The sequence below is a fragment of the Leucoraja erinacea genome, chromosome 8 (assembly GCF_028641065.1).
Source record: "Leucoraja erinacea ecotype New England chromosome 8, Leri_hhj_1, whole genome shotgun sequence".
NCBI lineage: Eukaryota > Metazoa > Chordata > Chondrichthyes > Rajiformes > Rajidae > Leucoraja > Leucoraja erinaceus.
Genome location: NC_073384.1, coordinates 56,547,905 through 56,572,633, shown reverse-complemented (window position 1 = coordinate 56,572,633; position 24,729 = coordinate 56,547,905). Strand labels below are relative to the sequence as shown.

General features: G+C 41.8%; 1 protein-coding gene across 2 annotated transcripts in view; it reads right to left on the bottom strand.

Annotated features, from left to right (window-relative positions):
* LOC129699727 (tyrosine-protein phosphatase non-receptor type 14-like) overlaps nucleotides 1–24,729 on the bottom strand; it is a 183,488-nt gene that overhangs the window by 95,020 nt on the left and 63,739 nt on the right. For both annotated transcript variants that reach the window (XM_055639749.1, XM_055639751.1), the window contains 2 exons: nucleotides 18,483–18,793; nucleotides 33–202 (listed from right to left, as the gene is read on the bottom strand). In XM_055639749.1, coding sequence (XP_055495724.1) covers nucleotides 33–202; nucleotides 18,483–18,656 — 344 coding nt within the window. In that variant the 5' untranslated portion in view covers nucleotides 18,657–18,793. The remainder of the gene's footprint in view (nucleotides 1–32; nucleotides 203–18,482; nucleotides 18,794–24,729) is intronic.

The following is a 24,729-nucleotide window of genomic DNA, read 5'->3' as shown; positions in this document are numbered from 1 at the left end:
AGTAAATACAAATACTTTTTGGCTTTCTGTACCTTGTGACTTCTTGCTGTAGTCTTGACACACTGGGTACGTAGAACATCACTCCAAAGAAAAGGAGGGGCTCATTGGCAAATTTGTCCAGTTGTTTCTTCAGGGCCTTTTCTAGCTCCACCCATCGTCCTTGCTGAGTTTTACTGAGAAACCAAAGTCCAAAATAGTGTGTCTGGTGGAAGAAACAGAGAGACATTTTAAAATATGTATATAGTATCCCTGGGTGGTTCCAAATATACACAAACTAGGAATAAAGGTGCTTTATGGTCTTTTTTAACATCGGGAGGGGATTTTGCTGCTGGAAAAACAACGAAGATTTTTGTCATTTCTGATTTAAGAATATATTCCATTCAAGGTTCCCTTTGTTCTCTGATATAGAGTCATAGCATCAATACAGCACATGCCTGTTGGTGGGGCTCATGTTGTCGACCTCCCTGTGGTGAGCCCTGTCAACTGACCTCAGTCAGGTGAACAATAACAACAGAGCAGCAGTGCCGCTGCTTGGTTGCAACCCGGAGCATGCGCCATTTTTAGGGTGGGCACCTATGGATGTCGAACCGGATGGCATCACCCTGCTGCGGACATCAGCTGACTCAAAAGCAAGAAGGCGGCCTGTTGGTCCAAGATGCCCCATCAAAGCGTCCCATTTACTTGTATTTGATCCATATCCCCCTAAACCTTTTCTATAAATGTCCTGTCCAAACGTCTTTTAATTGTTGATTGCATGGAATGATTCCCAACCCATGTTCCAAAAGGAGATTTTACCTCATGGGGCACATTATTCAAACATAGGCAACACTAAAACACAAACTGATTACATTGAGGAATGTACAATTCACAAAACTGACGTACAACTCATCAGTTATTTTGATGAGCTTAACAACAAATTTCAAAGATGCTAGTACAATCTTGTGTTGAGCTGTTAAAACAAATTTCAAAGATACTAGTACAATCTTGTGGCTTTCTTTTCATATCCTTCTGCGTTTTCACATACCTTAGAACAACTTTTGTTACTGAACCGTATCTTGATATATTTGGCCTAGAATTGGATTCAATTCAAGGACAACACTCCCACCTACCCCATTAGACAGCACATTGGTAGTCTACACATAACCCATAGCCATCACATCCCCCGGTCACATCAGGTCCTATGAAGTGGGAATGTGTCACTCTTGACCTCGAAATACTTCTGCAGAGGACACCCACCCAAATTGTAGCAACTGGCCTTTCAACCAGCTTTTCATATCTGTAATATTTTGATGGTAAATTCAGTTCATATGGTCAATATAGCAAAATGCAAAGAAGACATCTTTAGTGCGGGGGCTTGGGTTGGGGTGCAGGTTTAACATAGAAAAAAGTATCATTTAACTACTGCAACAGACGGTTTATTTGAAATTATTGACTCTTTAATGCCTATTTGCATTCTACCTCAAAATAACTCAATGGGACAATGTAATCTTTTGCAAACAATTTCAGAGACAGAACTGTATCCACCAAATAATTCACACTAATTTGTTTTTTTTCCCAAATAGAAGTTCCAGGCCTGGCCCTTTAGTAAGCAGATTGGCCAATCTGTCGACAGGGTCATCACTTGGGGGTTTGGTGGGTCTCCAAACTCTGCACCATCTCCCTCTCCCCTAATTTTACTCCCCAGTCCTGATTCAACTTTGTGTGCACACTTAACTTTTGTTGCATTGCTCATTTGATGGCTGCCAGCTCTTCCCACCTATTTCCTGTTGCCACCTCCGCAGGCTTTCCAAACAATTTTCTTCACACGAAGTTCAAACAGTTTCTTCCCAGCTGTTATCAGGCAACTGACTCATCCCACCACAACCAGTGAGCAGTGCTGCACAACTATCTACCTCTTTGGTGACCCTCAGACTATCCTTGATCAGACTTTGCTGGTTTTACTTGTACTAAATGTTATTCCCTTAAGGGCCTGTCCCACGAGCATGCGACCTGCATGCGGCAAGCGCGACCTAAAGGGCCGGTCCCACCAGCATGCACCTGCTTGTGGCAAGCGCGACCAAATCAGAAGCGGGAGCCGCGCGGAGGTCGAGTGAGTGACACGGCGTCGAGGCGGCTGCGTATGCCCGTCGAGGCGGTGCGTATGGTGTTAAGGCGGCTGCGGGCCGGCAGGCCGTTGCCACGCGGAATTTTTAAACACGGTCAGGTTTTCGGAGCCCCGCGCGATGTCGGGACCAGCTCTGCACAACTCCATACGGCTTCGGCGATCGAAGTGGGACTAGCCCCGCGATCCCGTACGGCTCAGGCGACCCCGTTAGGTCACGCTTGCCGCATGCAGACGCATGCTGGTGGGACCGGCCCTTTAGGTCGCGCTTGCCGCATGGAGTCGCATGCTCGTGGGACAGGCCCTCTATCATATATTTATACACTGTAAATATATCAATTGGAATCATGTGTTGTCTTTCTGCTAACTGGTTAGCACACAACAAAAGCTTTTCATTGTACCTCGGTACACGTGACAATGAACTAAATTGAAAAGTTAGCAGCATTGCTCTCATGGTTCTAGGATATGCTTTAAAAAGTGATGCCTCCAGGAAATAGCATCTTTTTCTCCGTGGAAAACTAGATAATTAGAAGAGTTTGGCAGTCTGACACAAACAACTTGGTAAAAACTCAACCAGCCGAGGATAAGTGAGTCATCGGAAATTTTGTGTTCACTTAATAACATGCTGCATGTTTTGCGGCAATGCTAATTATATTTGGTGATATTTATAAATAACTTCTTAATGTTTCTTCTTAATGCTAAGACATCCTGCTGATATTCTGCCGGAAGTGACCAGTCCGATATAGACCGATATAGACAGAAAGAGGTAGTGACCCAAAGGTGGAGAATTCAATGTTAAATCTGAAAGACTGCAACATGACTAGATGAGAAAAGAGGTGCTGTTCCTCATGACTGCATGGGCCTTGTTGTAAGAGATCACGGACAGTGAGAAACTATCAGCTCAATCTGGAGAATCTATTCTACAATGATTTATTCTACATTTTCCTAGATCTGCATTCCCTTTGTCCTGTTTTCAAACCTTACACTTCCTTATATATACACTTCCTTATCTATGTACCTCCCACTCCCGACATTAGTCTGACGAAGGGTCTCGACCCGAAACGTCACCCATTCCTTCTCTCCAGAGATACTGCCCGTCTCGCTGAGTTACTCCAGCATTTTGTGTCTATCTTCCGAGTAAAATCTTCTGTAGTCAATACTCATCCTGCTGAAAATTCCCAAGCTTTCCCTACCTACCCTGCATCACCATTCAACACAACCTTCTTCCCTCACTCATTACCACCAATTCCTCTAGAGCTTAATTTCTCCTTCTTGTTGGATCATTCTCCCAGTTATTTCTTAACTCTGCAATCAACGCCAATTTTCAGCTTCTCTCAAAGCAGAATGCAAAACCCTCACATTTATCCAAACACATATTTACAATATTTACAGATATTTTACACTATATGCTGGTCTGTAAACTCCTTTCCATGTTTGAAATATTATAACTTTCAGTAAAAATCACATTTAACATTCTTTTCCTAAACTCTCCGTCTGTACATTGTCATCTTTTAGCTGCCAGTTTAACAAAACAATGCCATCTAAAACCTCAATGCCAGCTCATATTTGTGCATCTTTCTCTGTTGTTGTCCACCCCCCCCCCCCCCCCCCCCCCCCCCCCCCCCCCCCCCCCCCCCCCCCCCCCCCCCCCCCCCCCCCCCCCCCCCCCCTCCCCCCCCCCAATCACATGAATGTTATCATCTTCTACATGCATTTAGTAGAGTCTTTTACACATCCCTTAGTTCTTCCTCTCCATGTTTGGTTTTAAAATCAACAAGCACACAACTCGCCTCACGATTTGCAGTGCTCAGCAATTTGGACATTCTATCAGCATAATTCAACTTTGGCTACTGAAAGTGTTTGCAGTGATGTCAATAAGGCTACAACGTTAAATGCCACATTATGGTAATGTTTAACTTAATAACCTATAAAGCCAGTGTTCATGTATCCTTTCTAAGGAAGGCCCCAAGTAAGCATCACTCTGCAACTGCTTGTAAAAGCGTGGATCCTGCCTTCAGGGAACAGCCAGGTTATCATGCTCATTTTGAAGTGCACTACCTGAAGTGTGAAGGCAGCAAACTACATAAATGATATTGCCACTGAAATACATTTATGAAATGCCACTCATGAAATTCATATTCAATGTTCAAATATCCCATTATCGTGAACCGCAAGGTGGCGCAGCGGTAGAGTTGCTGCCTACAGCATCAGAGACACGGGTTAAATCCTGACTACAAGATCGTCTATATGGAGTCTGTATTTTTTTTCCCTGTGACCTGCATGGATTTTTTCTGGGATCTCCGGTTTCCTCCCACACTCCAAACACATAGAGGTTTTTCCATTAATTGGCTTGGTATAATTGTAAATTGTGCCTGTAAGATAGTGTTAGTCTACGGGGTTCATTGGCCAGCGAAGGGCCTGATTCCGCATTGTACCTCTAAACTAAACTAAACTAAACTAAACTAAATTTGATGATAGACACAAAGGAGCAACTCAGCAGGACAGGCAGCATCTCTGGAGAGAAGGAATGGGTGACGTTTCAGGTTGAGACCTTTCTTAAAACTAAATTTGTTTATACTTCAACAATATATAATCAAGGGAACCTTTATCGCAATGCTACTGCATACAAATAATGTATTGTGGCATTGGTATTAATCAGCAAGCTGTTGAAGCACGTTAACTTAGAAAGTCCTAAATTCAATTCTATGCCGGCATTGAGTTGGGGCAATAGTAAAGGTACTACAATGGAGCTGAAAACTCTTGCCTAGAATGTTGCGTGCTGGCACAAATGCGAATGGTGCCTTTGTGTAATGTGCCAAAAGCCATAATGGACAGCTGCAAACGTCAGTTGCAGCTGAATTGCCTATACAAATTTTTCTTCATGCGTTGCAGTCAAATGTAAAAGTTAAATGTACCATCTTCCAAAGCTGTGCCCAAAGGGGAAGCAAGTGGCAGCAGTCAGAAGGTGTATTGGGTCTGGGACAGAGGGGGCGGGAGAGAAGGGAGTTTGGTTCAGTGCCTCTGGCAGTGTTCTCCATTATGGGAATCGGAAGGTCACAGCCAGGGATGATTTGGGGAGAGAGGGGGACACAAGTAACTACATAAACTGGTCTACCCCAAAGGACAGAAGTAATAAGACTACTAGTGGAGCCCAGCCTTTTATAAACATGTCTGCCCAAGGAATGATCAATGTGCATGAAGGAACTGCAGATGCTGGTTTAACCCAAAGATAGACACAAATTGATGGAGTAACTCAGCAGGACAGGCAGCATCTCTGGAGAGAAGGAATGGGCGATGTTTCGGGTCGAGACCCTTCTTCAGACTGACATCAGAGGGGAGGGACAGACAGTCTCCCTCCCGTGTATTTACGTGAACACAAAACGTCACCCATTCCTTCTCTCCAGAGATGCTGCCTGTGCAAGGAAGTGTGAAGGTGTGAAAACTGGCCAAGGAATGATCAAATTTGGCTGCTCCATTGACAATGTGAAATGACATTTCCTGCAAAACTCAGTGTTGCCTGGAAAATTATGTCATTTGATGCTTGCTTGACAGAAACCGATTTAGTTTTGCAGAAATGGTCCATGCCTGCGTTTGTCCAGTTACATGTCTGGGAGTGACATGAAACACCATTGAAATGGTCTGCACATGTTTCTTTTCAAAACAGTGCCACTCAATTGAATTTCAAGGCAAAGGTCTGTGGAAATAAATACCCCACCTGGGTTTCTGCACTGCCTCAGTGACTATCCAATGGTCCACCTACGTGCAATGCATTCCCCACCTTTTAATACTCACTGCCACTGCCATGGATTGCTAATCATATTGGCTTAGCATGCACATTCCGAATGATCATTTGGGTGAGGTACCCAGGTGAGTCAGGATATCAAACGGGATGAATTTCAAAGAAAATCGTTTCAAAAATTCAATATAAGGCAATATTTTGATACAAAAGGTGCCAGTTGCTATAGATCTACCTAGGAAAGAGTTGTGTAACATTTGGATTTTGAAACTGCTGACACACTGCATCATTATAGAGGATATCATGCAGACAGTGTCACTATAGTTACATCCTAGGCAGCTATAAACACCCACAAACATTGTGCTACCCTCCCTTCCCCCGAGTTCTTCAAGGGATAAACATACAAGTGGAATAGATCAAATTTGATCTATCCAGCTTTCTTTAAACCATAAATAATAAAAAGATTTTGGCATAAGTTCAAAGAAGAACTGAAATATTAAAATGACAGGTTGTTCATTAGATTAACGGGGGGAGGCCAACGTCAGACAGGAATGTGTTGATGATAGGTTGTGTGCCCTGAAAGAACCTGTACAATCTCTGCCATGGAGGAGCATAACTTTCAAATGATTAATTAATAACATTTCAGACATGTTGTTTACATCTTTTCAGGAGAGCAGGACGACTTGCACGTTGCGACTTGTGTCTATTGCACTGCACCATGTGGAACGCAAAGGTATGGCGGAATGCAAAAGTATGGTAAATACACAACCTTAAAACGTGTTGAAAGCAGGATCAGGAACAGCAGCGTGGCATTTAAAGGCACTTTTATTGCAAGGTCTATGCCAAAATAGCATTTGAACTCAGGATCCACATTCAGAACCATCATTACAAGTAAACCTATGCAGGCACTCCTGTTTTAAATGGGGCATCTGCAAATGTTGATGCTGATCTGCAATCTTTTGATGGAGTCATTATTTCTAAGGAGGAGCCAATTAGCAGGAAAATTAATGACTAGGGAGAAAATTCATTACGTGAGCAAACTGACAGGAAATACCAGATTAAACTCGCAAAGGCTTATGTTGAAATATATGAAGGGAGAGCATAGGTAGGGTCTGTGTGGAACCTTGGAGAGTGAAATAGGGGATTTAATATGGGAAGACAAAGAATTGGCAGCTACTTTGCAGTCGTTTTCACAGTGGGTGACACTGATGAACATCCTAGACATCTCTATTTTAAAATGGTACTTACACCAGTCCTCAAGATGAGGGACAAAATATTGAAAACTATAAATGGGACTGACGGGCCATATTGGAGGATACGTGCCCATGTGGAATGCCTTGCTTATAGAGGACAGTGTTTGAACAAATGGGTCTTTTTCAAAATTAAATTAAAAAATGTCTATCAATTGTATGCTATCTGCGGCAATAACTTGGAGGAGGGGTAGAGTGCAAGTATCCTGGTTGCTTGATGACACAAACGTAAGTGGAAGGGTATGCTTTAAAAAAAAAAAAATGTTTTATTTATTATTTATTTAATGTCACTTGACTGTAAGGAAAATCCATTTTGTTGTGTCTTATGAGATAATGACAATGAATTGAATCCAATCCAATGGTGCAATGAATCTACTTGTCCAATGCAACATGGCAAATAAATAGGTTGAAAGAATGGGTAAAGACTAGGCAAGTGGAGTTTAATGTAAGAAAATGTGAGGCCATGCACTTTGACAATAGAATCAAAAGGAAGACTGTAGTGAGGAATTCTTAATCATGAAACACAGCAAATAGATATTGGCCTTTAATGCTACAAGGCTGGAGTTTAGAAATAAATAACTTTAGTTCAGTTTTCAGAATGCCTGTTGTGTTGGGGTTTAGTTTAGTTTAAAGATACAGCGTGGAAACCGGCTCAGGACCACCAATTCTGCACCGACCAACGACCACCCATAGTAGTTCTATCCTACACAAGAGGGACAATTTACTCAAACCAATTAACCTGCAAACCTGCATGCCTTTGGGATGTGTGAGGAAACTGGAGCACCTGGAAAAAACCATTGTAGTGACAGTGAGATATTGCAAACTCCATGCAGGTTGTACCCGTAGCGAGGATCGAACCCAGGTCTCTGGAGCTGAAACTCTACTGCTACGCCAGTGAACTGTTACAACTCGGTGTAATGTGTGTATTTTTGGTTCCCTTATTTACAAAATAACATAATGAATTGGAGGTGGTCCAGAAAATATTCACTGGGCTAATGTCTGGCATTCACGGTCCTATCAAAGATAATGAAAAATACAAGCTCTGCTTTCTTTAGTGTTTTAGAAGTTTTAGGGTGATTTTATAGCAACTTAAGACCCTGAGAAGGCTTAACAAGATAGACATTGAGATGTTTCCACACATAGTAACAAATGTATAAGATAAGGGGCCAATGATTTAAAACCGCAGTGCTTTGGAATTTCTTCTCACAGAGGGTGGTGAATCTTTTAAAAAAATTCCCAGTGGATTGTAGAAGCTTGTTCATTGGAAGTAGTTAAACAGGAGGCAGACTTAAAAAAAAATTAAAAAAAATCAGGTATTTGAGGGCTTTGTGGAACCAACGCAGAAGATGAATAGGAGCCTTGGACAATTAGCTGTATTGAAAGGCAGAGGAGACTTAAGGTCATAAGAAATAGGTGTAGAATTAAGCCCTTCACTATTCTGTATGTTTCAATGAGGTCCCACCTCATTCTTCTAAAGGGGCCGGGTGACCTATTTCTACTTCTTTTTCTTCAAGTGCGTTCTTGTGTTTAATCTGTCAAGTCCATCCTCTTATCCTGTTGACAAAAAACCCAGTCAATCCCATTCCCCTCTCAATCCCTATCGGCTCCCAAGTGCCTAGTTAATGATCATTGATCATCTCTATGGTCCAAGTCATCGTCATCCATACCCTACTTCTTTTCCTGATCAAAATATAAAATCTGCACACTATATCCTGTTACCACCAGCAACTGCGAACAACTCTTCATTATCTACCTTATTTAAACCACCCATAATTTTTTATAAATCTATCAAATCTTCCCCCAATGCCTGCTTCTCCAATTTAACTTTAACGTTAAGCCTATCTTGCTCATCACCGGGTGGCACCACCAGCAGTACCTGCCTCACCAACAGTCTGTCTGTCCTTTCTTCTTTTTGTTATTTTTAGTACGTGTTAAATAGTATGTTTTATGTATTTCCTTGGTTTGTCTTATGTGGGGCATGGGGGGGACGACGACTTTTTTTCAATCTCTTACCTCAGCGGAGATGCAATTTTATCCATATAGTATCACCATCCCCACTGCGGCCAAACATCATGGAGTTGGCGGCCTTTCCTGGAGACCGATGGGCGCTTCAAGCTGTGGGAGTCTGCAGGACTCTAACATTGTGGAGCTTGCAATCCTTTTGCATGGGATCAACGCTCCAACCGAGGGGCCTGTAGACTTTAACATCGTGGAGCCCGCGGTCTCTGGTATGAGACCAACTCGGGAGCTCCATGCCGCGGAGAGCATTCCAATCGCCCCGACGTGGGAGTTTCGATCACCCCGACGGGGGCTTCGATCGTCGGCTGTGGGGTCTTTGATCGCACACTGACTGCAGATGGTTTGACTGCCCCGACTACGGGGAGAACTAGCGGAAGAAGATTGAACTTTATTGCCTTCCATCAAAGTGAGGAATGTGGTTGTGTGTCTTGTAGCTTTTCCCTTAGTATGACTGTACGGTAACTCAAATTTCACTCTACCTTCATTGGTACATGTGACAATAAACTGACCTTGAAACCTTGATGTTCATTTACACTACAGGGAGAAATTGAAATGGCATGGCTACCTCATTCTTGAGGTGAACCTCATCCAATGAAGACTATGTTCCTCTTCTTGCTTATTCTTGAAGTGAAGATGCTGTGCATTAATTCTTTTAATTGCACTCCGGGTATCACAATTTTAAAACGATGAGGTCATGGTCTAATGGTAAGAAAACCAGCCCCTCTCTCCTCACTCTCCCACACCAATGATTATCCTCCCACTCCTCCATTTCCAGTGACATTACTGTCCGAGGCCCGACGTCTTCCAAGGATTTTTGCAGGTGCAGTCCAAGAGTTTGTAAAAGACTCCAGCCTCTTGCCTAATGCTGACAATGTCCAATCACCAGATGTGTGTGGGGGGGGGGGGGGGGGGGGGGGGGAGGGGGATTGTTGGTTCACAATACCAATTTTAATCCAGACAATGGAACCGGATGAGATTGTGATGGGGATGAGAAGGAGGACCTCCACCATGACTGGAACCCAACGCCAAACCATTAATGCAGAAGCTAGCCGATTCCTCCATTGCACAATTCAACAATCCTCAGGTACACAAAAATGCTGGAGAAACACAGCGGGTGCAGCAGCATCTATGGAGCGAAGGATATAGGCAAAGTTTCAGGCCAAAACCCTTCCCCGAGATCAGTCTGAGGAAGGGTTTCGGCCCGAAAGGTTGCTTATCTGCTTTGCTCCATAGATGCTGCTGCACCCGCTGAGTTTCTCCAGCAATTTTGTGTACCTTCGATTTTCCAGCATTTGCAGTTCCTTCTTAAATTCATTAAAAACAATTCTCAGCATAGTCCTGAGGTTGAAATTGGGATCTTCCTTGTCAGTATGGCTGACACAACCAGCTAACAACAGACAAATTACAGTAACAGACCCACAGTAACTTAACAGGAATGAAACACTTGAGCTGGAAATAAACACATTTTTCTTCAGTGACAGAAGCAAATTGTAATCTGCAGTATATGGTACAGTAGACTGAAGTTAAAAATGATGCATTTATGTTTTCTTAGCCACACCTATATGGTCAGATTATTAAAAGCTAACTGTGGTTTCGCCAAGAGAGCTCAATGCTATTTTTAATACAAGAAAAATGTAATGGCCTACATTCAATATTTTATTGCATTATTAAACTTTGTTCAAAGATATTTACTATGTGTCCCTGTATTTTACTCAAAGAGTTGCACTTTTTATTTGTTACAATTTACTTGCAAGATGTACAGATCAATATCATCCAAAGGAACAATAAAGGGCCTGTCCCACTTTCACAACTTAATTCAAAACCTCTGCCGAGTTTAAAGGACATGAAGAAAAAAAAAATCAAGATCATGGTAATCTACGAACTCCTACGACCTTCCACGACTATGTTCACGAACTCCTACGAGAGTATGTCTATAAATTCTCACGACTATTTTGATGCCCTCCTTACGAGTAAAAAGTTGCAGTTTCTTTCATCCCGCCCATTTTTGTTACTCGTGGATGTTTTTTATCGGAGTGGATAAAATGTCCCGATTTACCCGATGCCACAAGTACCAAAGGCTAGCATAACGAGCCGCTACAATATATCTACGAACGCCTACGGATCCGGTACAAACATTCTGCGAGTTTGAATCAAGGGGAAAACTCGGGAGAATTCGTGAATTACCTCGTGAAAGTGGGTCAGGCCCTTAACAGAGTGGTGTTGAAGTAGTGAAACCATGGGTGATAGATAGGATGTTGGGAGGAATTAGTGAAGTTGGGGAAAGGGTGAGGCGGACAGAATCAACCTCAAATGATAAAGAAGAAATGCATTTTATTTCTTGGCGTCATGAATGTCAGAGAAATATCTGCATAAATTAATTATGAATGTCTAGCTAATCTGTGCACAGAATAAGTTGCCACATTGTTGTTGGAGATAGAAATGAAAAGATTATCAGTCATATTATACAGGGGGTCGCATGTTTGGATCTTTTAGAAACTAGCATAAAAATACCATAACTCAATATCCAATCAACTTTTATTTCAGCTGAAAACTAAATTGTAACAGCAGATACTGAAAATTCAAAATAAGAAGGGAACATAATGGAAATACTTGGTTATACAGTTGCCAATTAAAGTCCAGCAACTTAAAATGTTTGGGAGGAACTGCAAATGCTGGTTTAAACCAAATATAGACACAAACGTCTGGAGTAACTCAGCGGGCCAGACAGCATCTCGACCCAAAACATCACCTATTCCTTTTCTCCAGAGATGCTGTCTGACCCGCTGAGTTACTCCAGCTTTTTGCGTCTATCTCCAACTTAAAGTTCATTCTGTTTCTCTTTCCAGAGATGCTGCCTCGTCCTAATGGGTGTTTCCAGCATTTTCTGTTTATAAATTCCGATTTCCAGCAGCAGGCCTGTTTTGATTTTTAGGATTTGATAGAGTCTGTTCTGGCATGAGTTTTTTTTAAATGGAAACCATCCTATCATCAAAACAATCCATTCATTGCAAGCACTAGCAAGTTACTCCACAGAGTGTAAAACTGAAATGTACAAAATGAATACGTCTGGCCTTGGGTTTATCTAGGTGTTTTTTTGGCCGCTCACAGGAGATTACATTCCTGCAGGGGACTGGGAAGAATCCAGCTATTATACTCTCGGGATTCAGACAGAGATTGGCATGATAGAGCAACTACTCTTTCTCAACAACATTTTTTTTGCTCCTGTAAAAGAGAGTTACATTTCGTGCCTTTACAAAAAGGGCAAGAGACGGAATGTTGTGTAGTATTCATAAGAAATTTCCTTCTGCTAGAAACTAAAACCAGTTTCTTTCAGTAACAAAACAGCTTGAATACTACAGAGGAGTAATATGGAATCAACAATCATCTTTAACTTACACTGTGATGCACTGTATTGATATTGATCTCACAAATATTTTAGCATCAAGCCTCACCATGGAAAAGGAAATCAAATTAAGTTTTCAGCTTAACTCTAGTTCTCCAAGATACATATGCCCCACACTGCAATCGTCCCCTCTCTCCCCGCCCTCCCCTCCTCCCCCAAAAAATCACATTTTGACACAGGTTAAAAAAAAAATTTAAATGTGACAATTTGCCATTGTGTAAATTTTTTGACAGGCAGTATAGAGCACATATTACTGAAGGATGTTTCCTACATTACCAATGTCCACACTATTCTCACAGAATCCCTTAGGTAATATTTATTTCCATAGATTGTATGTTGCTTTTGGTAAACATCGCAGAAAATTCATCAAATGCCTGAAGAAATAGACATCAACGTTTCAGTGGCGACTTGCCAAATCCAGTTCCAAATTGTATGCAGTGTCTATTCTTGCGTTTCCTTCTTCTTTCAATACTCACCTCCACACTGAAAGTTACTAGTTTTTATCAGAAAATGTCTCAATTGTCAGCATATCCAGTGGATTGACCAGGGAGAAAATATTAATAACCTGTATTGACTCTGCTATCAGCTAAATAAGAGTGGTTTCCTTCCAAATCAGCAAAACATGTTGAAAATGAAAATCTTAACAATTGATGTGTACTAGAAACACAAAAGTGCATACAAACACTGGAACTACATTAGTAACACAAACATTGATTACTTTAAACGCTGCATATCAATTTGCATTCAGGTAACAGTGCAAGACCTTTGCTCATTTTGGTTAACAAGTGTTTTGTTGTTTGATGTGTTGACCTAAAGAGAGTAAAATTAAAATGTTAATTGGCAAAAACTGCCACAAGTGATACTGCTGAAGCACAACAATATATGAAATAATAGCAGGAGCAGGCCATTCCACCTGTCATGCCTTCTACATCATTCAGGTAACTTGACCTGATGTATTAAAGTAAGCATGCAGGTACAGCCGGCAGTGAGGAAAGCAAATGGCATGTTGGCCTTCATAGCGAGAAGATTTGAGTATAGGAGCAAGGAGGTCCTATTGTAGTTATTCAGGGTCCTGGTGAGACCACACCTGATGTACTGTGTACATTTTTAGTCTTCTGATTTGAGGAAGGACATTCTTGCTATTGAGGGAGTGCAGCGTAGATTCACCAGGTAAATTCCCAGGATGGCGGGACTGACATATGATGAAAGAATGGATTGACTGGGCTTATATTCACTGGAATTTAGAAGGATGAGAGGGTTTCTTATAGAAACATAGAAAATTCTTAAGGGATTGGACAGGCTGGATGCAGGCATTTTTTCCAGATGTTGGGGGAGTCCAGAACTAGGGGTCACAGTTCATTTAGGTCTGAGATGAGGAAAAAGTTTTTCACCCAGAGTGTTGTGAATCTGTGGAATTCTCTGCCACAGAAGGCAGTGGAGGGTAGTTCACTAGAGGTTTTCAAGAGAGAGTTCGATATAGCACTTAGGGTTAACAGAATGAAGAGATATGGGGAAAAATCAGGAACGGGGTACTGGTGAATCTCTGGAATTCTCTGCCACAGAAGGTAGTTGAGGCCAGTTCATTGGCTATATTTAAGATGGAGTTAGGTGGCTAAAGGGATTAGGGGGTATGGAGAGAAGGCAGGTACGGGATACTGAGTTGGATGATCAGCCATGATCATATTGAATGGCGGTGCTGGCTCGAAGGGCCAAATGCCCTATTCCTGCACCTATTTTCTACGTTTCTATTATCCAACATCCACCCTAGGTCCCTCAATATCCAAATATCTATCTACCTCGGTCCTAAATAAATATAACAACCAAAAATTTCACTACCCTTAGGATAAAGAGATTTCTGTTCACCTTTGTGCTAAATAGCCAACCCTTATTGTGAGAATATGATCCCGTTCTAGCCAGGGGATATCATCATTCCTGCATCTTTCCTGTTAAGCCTTGTTAAAAAAAGTGTCTTTCAATAAGATCACCTCAAAATCTAGACAGCATGGGCTCAGCCTGCTTAATATAATTTCATTGTACAATTTCTGCATCTCACGAAATAACCGTGTGAAACTGTTGCAATCCCGATCAAAACTATTTGAGTAAGGTAATCATACCTGTACACACATGCTCTCACCAAGGTCATCCTGTACCATTTCAGCAGGATGCCTTTACTTTTCCACTCAATTTCTCATCAAAATGACCAGCATGAGTTTGCCCCTCCAGCAGTCCATGATTTGTCTACAAGCTCATCCAAGTCCTTCTAAACATCAAAACCTATCAGTTTCTCATGATTTAAAATAATATTTCTTCAAAATAAAAAGCATTTATATTTGTAAAATCAAAGTGGATGTCTTGAATTCTTCCCACAATATGTTCCAGCTCTGCTCACTGTTTCACTTTGACCATCCATAATCCTTTAAAGTATCTCTGTATTCTCCTCACAATTATCAGTCCCACTTAGCTTTGTATCATCAACAAAACTCAATATATTACTGAAACCAACCAAAGGTTGTCTTTCATAGTCTGCATTTTTAAATGAACTAAAATAGAAAAAATCAAATGTGGTTAAAGTGCACATTATTAGATTTTACTAAAGACCATTTTTACACATTTTGGTTTCACCATGTGGAAATTACAGTAATGTTTATACATAGTCCCCCCATTTCAGGGTACAATTTCCTACATTTCAAACAAGGGACATCACTGATCACTGGAGAAAATCACCTACTGACATGTATTACGATGCATTACGATGTAACAACTGCAAGAGATATTAGCATGTCATTACCCAGTTATAATCATGTATTATGTAGCTGCCAACTAAATTAAAAAGTGAACACATTGCATGGTTCTTTACATCACCCAATTCAGGTGTTTCATTTTGCAGTAAAAGTAAAGAAATTCCACCTCAACCCATTTTATATTAATGTTGTTATTTGCCTGTGCCCGGTTCTGTGAGGAGCTGAGTGAGACAAAGGAAGCAAATCTGTGGAAACTACGTGCAAAGTGATGCCCTTAGCTTTTCTTTTGGGTCACTGTGTGCTTAAACCCTAACACAACAGGCATTCCGAAAAGCACAGCAACTCTTACTCCCATCTGTGCATCCATAGCCTGCAGACGCAGACATGCAAAAGCAGAACTACAAAGCACAGAGCAACATAATTTTCATCACTGGTTGATGTCTTCTGCAAATTAACCGCATCTTTCCCATCTGTTCTTCTGCTGGCACCCAACAACCAAACCCAAAGAACAATCCGCTCAACCCGATTGACCAATCATGCATAGCTTCCCAACTAATATAGAAGCATAGAAAATAGGTGCAGGCCATTCTTCCCCTCGAGCCAGCACCGCCATTCAAGATCAGTACCCCGTTCCTGCTTTCTCCCCATATCCCTTGATTCCGTTAGCCCTAAGAGCCAAATCTAACTGTCTCTTGAATACATCCAGTGAATTGACCTGCACTGCCTTCTGTGACAGAGAATTTCACATATTCGCAACTCTCTGGGTGAAAAAGTTGCACATTTGTCTGTCCAAATGTCTCTGAAACATAGTGATTGTATCGGATTCCCCCACCACCTCTGGTGGAGAGTTCCATGTATCAATCGCTCCCTGTATGTAAAAAAAATACCCTTCAGCCCCTTAAAACTACAAATCTTCTCACCTTAGACCTCTGCTGTTGCTTTTGATTCCCCTACCATGGCAAGATGATTTTACCTATCTATTTAAACATGTCTCTCTAATATATCAGAAAGATTTCTTCCCAATCAGGGAATGGCCGTATATAATCCATGGCTGTTGATTTATGATTTGCCTGTTTGGGTAAACTGAGAAACAAATATTTGCTTCATTTAAATAAAACCTTCAGTACTGCCTATTTTATTGTAAATTTAACATTGAGGATATTTGATGCTCAAGTACAAACTAAACATCTTCTATAAACCCCGTGTACACAGTTAAATGTGGTACTCAGCATTTCACTGGTCCAGAAGCCAACCTATTTTAGCACCACCTCACTATTATGATGGTGTGGTACTTGCTTAGTAGATACTGAGTAAACCTGCTTGAAAAACTATCCAAAAAGTCAATTCCAATGACATGACTTAATTACTTCCCATCACATCAATGATACCAAAGTCAGTTTTTACTAGTGTGGTGTCTCTAACCTTCAAATGTTAATTATCGCAAGAGATTTCATAGAACATAGAACAGTACAGCATAGGAGTGGGCCCTTCAGCAAGTGATCCATAGCCCTCCATTTCCTGCAAATCCATGTGCCTATCGAAAAGCTTCTTAAACACCACTATCGTATCTGCCTCCATCACTACCCCAGGCAATGCGTTCCAGCCCCCCCACCATGTTCTGTAAAAAAACTTGCCCTGCGCATCCCCATTATATTTTTTCTCTCTCACCTTATAACTATGCTGTCTAGTGTTGGACATTTCCACCCTGGGAAAAAGGCTGCGACTGTCTATCCTATCTTTGCCTACTATAATTTAATATACTTCTACCAAGCCTCCCCTCAACCTCTGACATTCGACAGAAACTAATCCAAGTCTATCCAACCTCTCCCAGTGGCTAAAACCCTCTGCAGTCTCTAGTCCTTTGAAACCCACTATTCCATCCATTCTGGTAAATCTCCTCTGCACGCTTCCGTATCTTTCCTGTAATGGGGCAACTAGAACTACATGCAATACTCCAATTGTGACCTAACCCAAGTCCTATTACGTTGCAACAAGACTTCCTGATTCTTGTATTCAATACGCCAGCAATGAAGGCAAGCATACCATATACCAAAAACTCATACAGGCCACTGGTGTTACAGCAATTCACATTACGGAAATTTGCCTTCAATTCACTAAACACTACCCATATATTTGAGATATGGAATAAAGTTTGCTCTCATGGAATTCATGTGAAAAATCTTTTTTCCAATTCACATTTCTTGCCACGTGCACATCATGCTTCTTCTCACTATGGGATACAGAAGAAAAACAGGCCAATCGGCCAACATAACCATGTTGAACACCTGCCAAGTTAAACTAATCTCCTCTGCCTGCAAATGATCCAGATCCCTCCATTCCTACATAACCATGTGGTGATCTAATAGCTTTTTAAATATCACGCATTTGGTCTGTTTTCTAGGAACACTAATCACTGTATCGTAGGGGTTGACTGTAAGTGAAAAGGAATTTAAAGAATCCTGCAGCGAGTATTACAACATGGTGACAGTCAGCAGGTTTGTGGGACAGATGTCATTTGCAGGCTTATTACAATTATGTTGAAACCAATGTAATGTCAACTGTCCAGATCATGCTCACCTTTCGAGCAATTCTATACGGAACCGTCAGCTATTTCCCCCTCACTGTGCAACTTAGAGTCATAGAGTCATACAATGTTGAAACAGCTCCTTCGGCCCAACTTGCCCACACTCTAGCAACCTTTTTTTCCCCACTGCTGTTTGGCCTCACTGATCTTGTTCGAATCTGCTCTGTTGAGCATCTTGTAGGTCACAATGAGATGGTCCTTTAGAAGTATGAAGAACTCAGATATGCAAATAATTGCTTGTGTATATTAAATGTTTAACAGCTTTGCCTACAGATAAAATATCATCAGAAGTACTGAAGGATGATAATAAATCAGTATTCAATACAAATCTAAGCCTACAGTAATTGCGTATAATTTAAATAAAGGCAGAAAGGTATTGATCCTGCATGAACAAATAGATAATAGAGAGGAAGAGAGCATGTAATTGCCAGCATTTCGAGTCAATATATTCACTTCTGTTCATGAGCCTCGTTCCTCTCCTAATTTTTTTCACTCAAATACTTCCACCGTGGAAAAATAAATCCTTCAAGTGAATACGTGGCCATTTGGACAACTACCACATTATCAATTTAAAAGAACAACATGTTATACTGTGGTATCATTATGTTCAATTGACATTTAGTGGATCGATAAATTAGGTTCACCCACCTCACGCAGTTCCAAGCGCTGAGCCACGGCTTCCAAGCATTCCTGCCCCGTGCCCTCCACAGACAGCGTGCACTCGATGACATTGTTGTCCAGCAATCTGATGCGAGTCACAAAACAGTTCTTGCTCAGGACGTTGTAGCGTCTGGTCCTCCTTAGTTTCAGCCTGAAAGGCATAGCTCACTCGCTTTGGAAGCAGAGTCCCTCAGAAATGAATCCCTTAAACAGTTTGCCAGTCGCCTCACAGCTTCTTCTCAGCACAGGGTGACAACAGCTGTCCCTTTCCCGATGACATTTAAGAATTTTGATGCTTCCTGTGGAAAATAAAGTTGGGAGCAGTCAGAACCAGAGTGCTACATCTTTCCAAACAAAAGGATAAAATTCAAATATCTGGAAGTTTTCTTAAACCACAAGTACTTGCTTTGAAAACTTATGGAAAATATTGTTATCATGAAATATTGCTGCATGTTTTCTAAAAAGATCCACAATTCTTGAGGGTAGGTAAGCTTTTGAATGACAAGCATTTTAAAGACGATGTTATGACATTTGCGGTTTATCTTAACCCGAGTTCTCATAATTTAATATATTTGGCAAAATAAATAGATGTCATGCATGTTGGGACAAACTGAAATATCACTGTTACTGTTATATGGAATTAGAACAGATTCAAGAAGCCAATTCCTTCTACATTCTCATATAATACTGGGCTTAAAATGTGATCTTGGCAACACCAAAGGAAGCTCTGCATCAAACTGTTCCAATACTGAGACCAACTCTGGATAGCCAAAGTACAGATATCCCATTTCCCAGCCGACATCTTTTTGTATTAATCTACACTGAGAATTCACTGCAAGACTCGTGAAACTGGGCAGCACAAGAGTTGCTGCCTTACAGCGTTTGCAGCGCTGGAGACCCGGGTTCGATCCCAACTACGGGTGCTGTCTGTACGGAGTTTGTACGTTCTCCCTGTGACCGCGTTGGTTTTCTCTGAGATCTTGGGTTTCCTCCCACACTCCAAAGATATACAAGTGTGTAGGTTAATTGGCTTGCTGTACATGTAAATTGACCCTAGTGTGTGTAGGTGTGTGCAGGATAGTGTTAATGTGCGGGGATCACTGGTCGACACAGACAATCAGAGGGCTGAAGGGCCTGTTTCTGCACTGTATCTCTAAACTAAAACTAAACTAAATGCCATAATTCAGATGAGATGGTAAATTAAGGCTGTATCTGCCATCTTGGGTAAGTGTAATGACCCTGTCCCACGGTACGAGTTAATTCCAAGAGCTCTCCCGAGTTTAAAAAAAAGCAAACTCATGGAGTTTGGACGTAGCAGGTACGTCGGAGCTCGGGGACGTCTCTTAGCGGCTCGTAACACTAGCGGCAGGAACTCGGGAAGACTCACTAACGGCAGGCAAGTAAGCTCGGGAAGACTTTTCAACATGTTGAAAAATATCCATGAGAGCCCCCGAGTACCGACGAGCGGCCATTACTGTAAATCTCCGAGTTTGAATCAGGGCAAACTCGGGAGAGCTCTTGGAATAAACTCGTACAGTGGGACAGGACCATAAGTGGGCTATTCCTCTCTGTCTTCATTATCCCTCAGTCAACATTACAACAGGCAGATTATTATTCATTGGTACTGCAACATCTGTGGGAATTACTCTGCACAATTTAACCACCATTTTCCCCCAACACGATGGAAATTTCCAAGATGCCTCACTGGCTGTGAAGTATTTGTGATGGTCCAGCACATCAAAGTCTCTATAAGAAGCAATCAATGTTTCTGATCACACAAATATATTACCTGTTTATCACAAAGTTAAAATGTCACTTTGGAAAACACTTTTGAGATTCTTTAACAACCCCTCGAGAGCTGCTTAATTTACTGCTGAGTACTTAATATATTTGGGACGGGTTTAGCTCGAGTAAATGATTTACCAGAAATACTTTGCCCTATCTAAACCTCTGATGTGATGCTAGCTGGTTAGCTGCAGATCAACAATGAACAGGTGAGCTCTTCCAAAAAGTTGAATAAAAGCACGGAATGGAAAACCCCAACTAAAAGAACAAAAACATTTTTAGCCTTACAATGAAAGTTGTGGTCCTTCAGATCCAGATGAACAACACATTGATCAATGTCTGAGGGAAGGTGGGAGTGCGACTTGACCAATGGACCATTAAATATGTTTCAACTCCGATCAAAAGCTGTTTAAACTCCCACATGCAGTAAACTGGCTGTTCAGTGTTTGCATGAATAACTTAAACAAAATGTGCGTTCTATACTCGAAAACTGTAAAACTTCGAAGGACTAGTCACTTATCAGCTTCTAGTCTAAAGCTTTTCATTTGATCTCCAGTCATTGTTGTGTACTTAGCAAAACACTGCAAGCACGCTGTAACAACTAAAACAGGCTCAATATATGAAAAGAAACTGTTTGGAAACATAATCCTATTTGATCAAAAAGCCTTTGTTGTGGGCTTTGTGATGCAGTTCCCCCCTTAATTTAGTGCTAGTCGAAAAATGTGAAAAGTCACATGAAGAGGAACAAAGGCACTCTGGTACTCAAACAGCCCTTACCCCGGTCAAGATTGAAAGACAAGCCATTTGAGAAATGTTATATTGCAAAGATCGGATCCTGCAAAGGCAAAAGCATAAAACAGCTCTATCCTCCTCCAATCAAACCATTATTAGAAAATGATAGAAATGTTGCAGTGTTGGAACAGGTTTATTTACTATATTAACACCAATTCATACTAAAGAAAACAATATTTATTTAGACCACAAAGCTTACAGTAGATAGACACAAAATACTGGAGTAACTCAGCGGGACATGTCTCTGATGCGAGCTTCATGTACTTTTGTCTTGGCTCTGAGGTGGGTGAGGTTGAAGAGTCTGCCAGCTGATCTAATACACAGATGGATCCCCTCTATCTGCATACTAGAAGTTGCAGTGCCGAAGGCATGTTTCAGGAGCAGAGTGAATAAAATCCCAAAGAGTGTGGGAGCGAGGACGCAGCCTTGTTTGATGCCACTGCGGATATCGAAGCGCTCAGAGAAGCTGCCATAGAACTGCACTGTCCCCTTAGTGTTAATGTGGAAGGATTTTATCATGCTCTGCAGTTTTGGTGGGCAGCCGATCTTTGGCAGAGCCTTGGATAGGCCATCTCTGCTGACGAGGTTGAACGCCTTGGTGAGGTCAATGAAAGCAACATACAGGGGCATCCGCTGTTCTCTGCATTTCTCCTGGAGCTGGCGAAGGGAAAAGACCACCCAACTCGGAAGCCGCACTGTGACTTTGGGTAGACACGTTCTGCCAGCTTCTGATGATCCGAGCAAAGACCTTGCCGTCTATGTTGAGGAGGGAGATGCCTCTGTAGTTGTTGCAGTTGCTTCTCTCGCCCTTGTTCTTATAGAGGGTAATGATCGTGGCATCCCTCATGTCCTGCGGTACAGCTCCTTCTTGCCAGCACTGGCAGAGGACTTCATACAAAGGAAGCAGTAAGGTAGTCTTGCAATGCTTGATCAGGTCAGGGGGAATCCGATCGCTGCCTGGGGCCCTGCCTGAGGCCAGGCTGTCAATGGCCTTGCTGAGCTCTTCCACCGTCGGCTCTGTGTCTAGCACATCCATGGTTGCCAGGCACCCGATTGCATCAAGGGCTGAGGGGACACAGTGTTTTCTGTCGAGTAGAGGTCGGAGTAGTGTTCCACCCATCTCTCCATCTGCTGGTATTTGTCTGTGATTACTTCCCCAGTGGAGGATTTGAGGGGGGCTGTCTTACTCTGGACTGGTCCTAGTGCCTTCTTAATGCCATCATCCATTCCCCTGATGTTCCCTGTTATGGCAGGCGTCTGGATTTCCTCACTAAGCTGTGTCCAGTACTCATTGGTGCAATGCCTGGCAGTCTGACACACACGTGGGCCCTACTAGGGCCAATTTCTCAACAGGTACAAATGAATGGAGTAAGATCACTGGAAAACATTTTTGTTGATATTTTACCAATAAAATGTGATAATGTATCAATAATAAATGTTCCTATTAATTTAAGTATGCTTAGCCACAACCAACAAGAGACATATTTATGTATTAATGCTTCATCAAACAGTTCAGATTTTCCTTTTTAATTCTTAAATTGAAAAGAATAAAATCTATATATTTCTGTTTAATTACACTTTCAGAAGATAATGTTCAAAAGACGAACACATTCTATGCTAGAATAACTACAATTAGAGCACCATAGTAAAATATGCATTGCATTCACAATGTTTACATTAGCACAATGATCAGATTCAGTAAATATTGACATCACATAATACAGGATTACAAGCTGCAATTTGACATAGGTGGGGGCGCTGCGAGTCGGCTGCCCTGCCAGCAGCGTGTTCGTTATTTTTACTTTTTTTTTGGTGTATCTAATGTTAGTTTAGGAGTCTTTTGGTGTGTCTTGTGTGGGGGGTGGTGGGAGGGGAAAGGGGGGGAACCGCTTTTGGTCACTTCCTCAACGGAGAGTTGACTTTTTCTATATCGCTTCCCTCGCGGCCCAACAGCATGGATTGGAGCGGCCTTTCCTGGAGTCGGTCCTGAAGCATCAGCAGCAGGCGCAGCGCGGACTTTTCCATCGCGGAGCGGGGCGAACCCTTGCCCGGGGTCGGCAGAGCAGAGTGCTTCGTTTGCAGGCCTGGTGAATTTGGCATCATGGGGCTGTGGTCTGCGGAGCTTCTAGCCGTGGGCGGGGCTTGGACTTACCACCCGGAGTCTGGGATCCCTTGCCGGGGATCGCCAGAGAAGAGCTCCGACCGCCGGCCTGCGGTCTATAACATCCTGAAGCCGCGATCTCCAGTAGGAAAGTGCCGATTCGGGACCTCCAAGCGGCAGAGTGGGTGTGATCGTCCCGACGTCAGAGTTTTGATCATCCCAACGAGAGGACCCGTTCATCGGGCCATCCGTAGTGGTGACTATGGAGGGTTTATGGCCTCGACCAAGGGTAAACAAAGGAGGAGGACTGGCTGAACTTTGTTGCCTTCCACCACTGTGAAGAAGGATGTGGTGGATGTTTGTGTTAAATCTTATTTTGTATTGTGTGTTCTTTTTAAGTGTACCACTGCTGGCAAATTCATTTCACTGCACCTTCGGGTAAACAAATAAAATTGACTTTGACGTGACAAATAAAAATGACTTTGACTGTGAGGATACTTTCTGAAGGATGGTCTCAGGAGTCACAATTAGATAGTGCAGGAGTCACAATTTAATAATGGCATGTGCTGATTTATTTGATTCAGTATTATGTATCTTTTAAGTGTTGCAGAAACCAATGATTTGTCAAAGCCATTTTCTATCTGTTGTTACAACAAACTTCAAACAGCTAATAAAATGTACCTGCTTTTGGTGTTGGTTAACAGGAGTAACAGAAGGTACAGAAGTTTGAGAGTGTGCACCACCAGAATCAAGAACAACCTCTTCCCCAGTGTAATCAGGTCTCTGAATGGTCCATAAGCTTGGCCACTGTCCGATCCATCTCAACCCCATGCAGGACATTGGACCTTGCCCATGGAACTGATGCGCCACAATGCTGAGAACCATTTGCACTATCTATCGTACTCGAGTTTGACTTGATTATATTTATGTATGGTATATCTGATCTGTTTGGATAGAAAGCAAAACAAAGCTTTTCACTGTCATGAGAACTACCTCCTTTACTTGTCTATTTAAATAGATGGGCATCACAATTTGTCAATCTCATCGAAAAGATCAGTTTAACTTCTTGAGCTCCTTGTTGTGACAATATTGGATTTTTTTTAAAAAAATATTGTGAACCTATTCCAGCAACTTTTTCCCTTGGATCTACATCCGAACACTCTGTTTCCAACTGTGGCATAGGGGCTCACAAATGAATTGCAATGGTTCAGGGTGTCAATTTACCATCAACCTCTCAAGGGCAAGTGAGGATGGGTTTTACTTGCCATACTCATCCTGAGATGAGTACATTTGCGAAAATCCTGAGAAAATGAGTAAGTACATTTAAAATATATGTATTTTTTATATACATATATATATTATGATATTTATAAAATATTCAGCTGGTGAACACTTGTACAGATGCAAAATGCATGAAATGTTCACATTTAAAAGACTAGGTGAAACTTAAAACTCATAATACTGTTTCATTACTATTTTACCCACCAGGTAATTAGCTAACCTCAGGCTAAGTTTACTTCCAGCAATTTAACTTTCAAGCTGAAAAGAAAAGAAAGC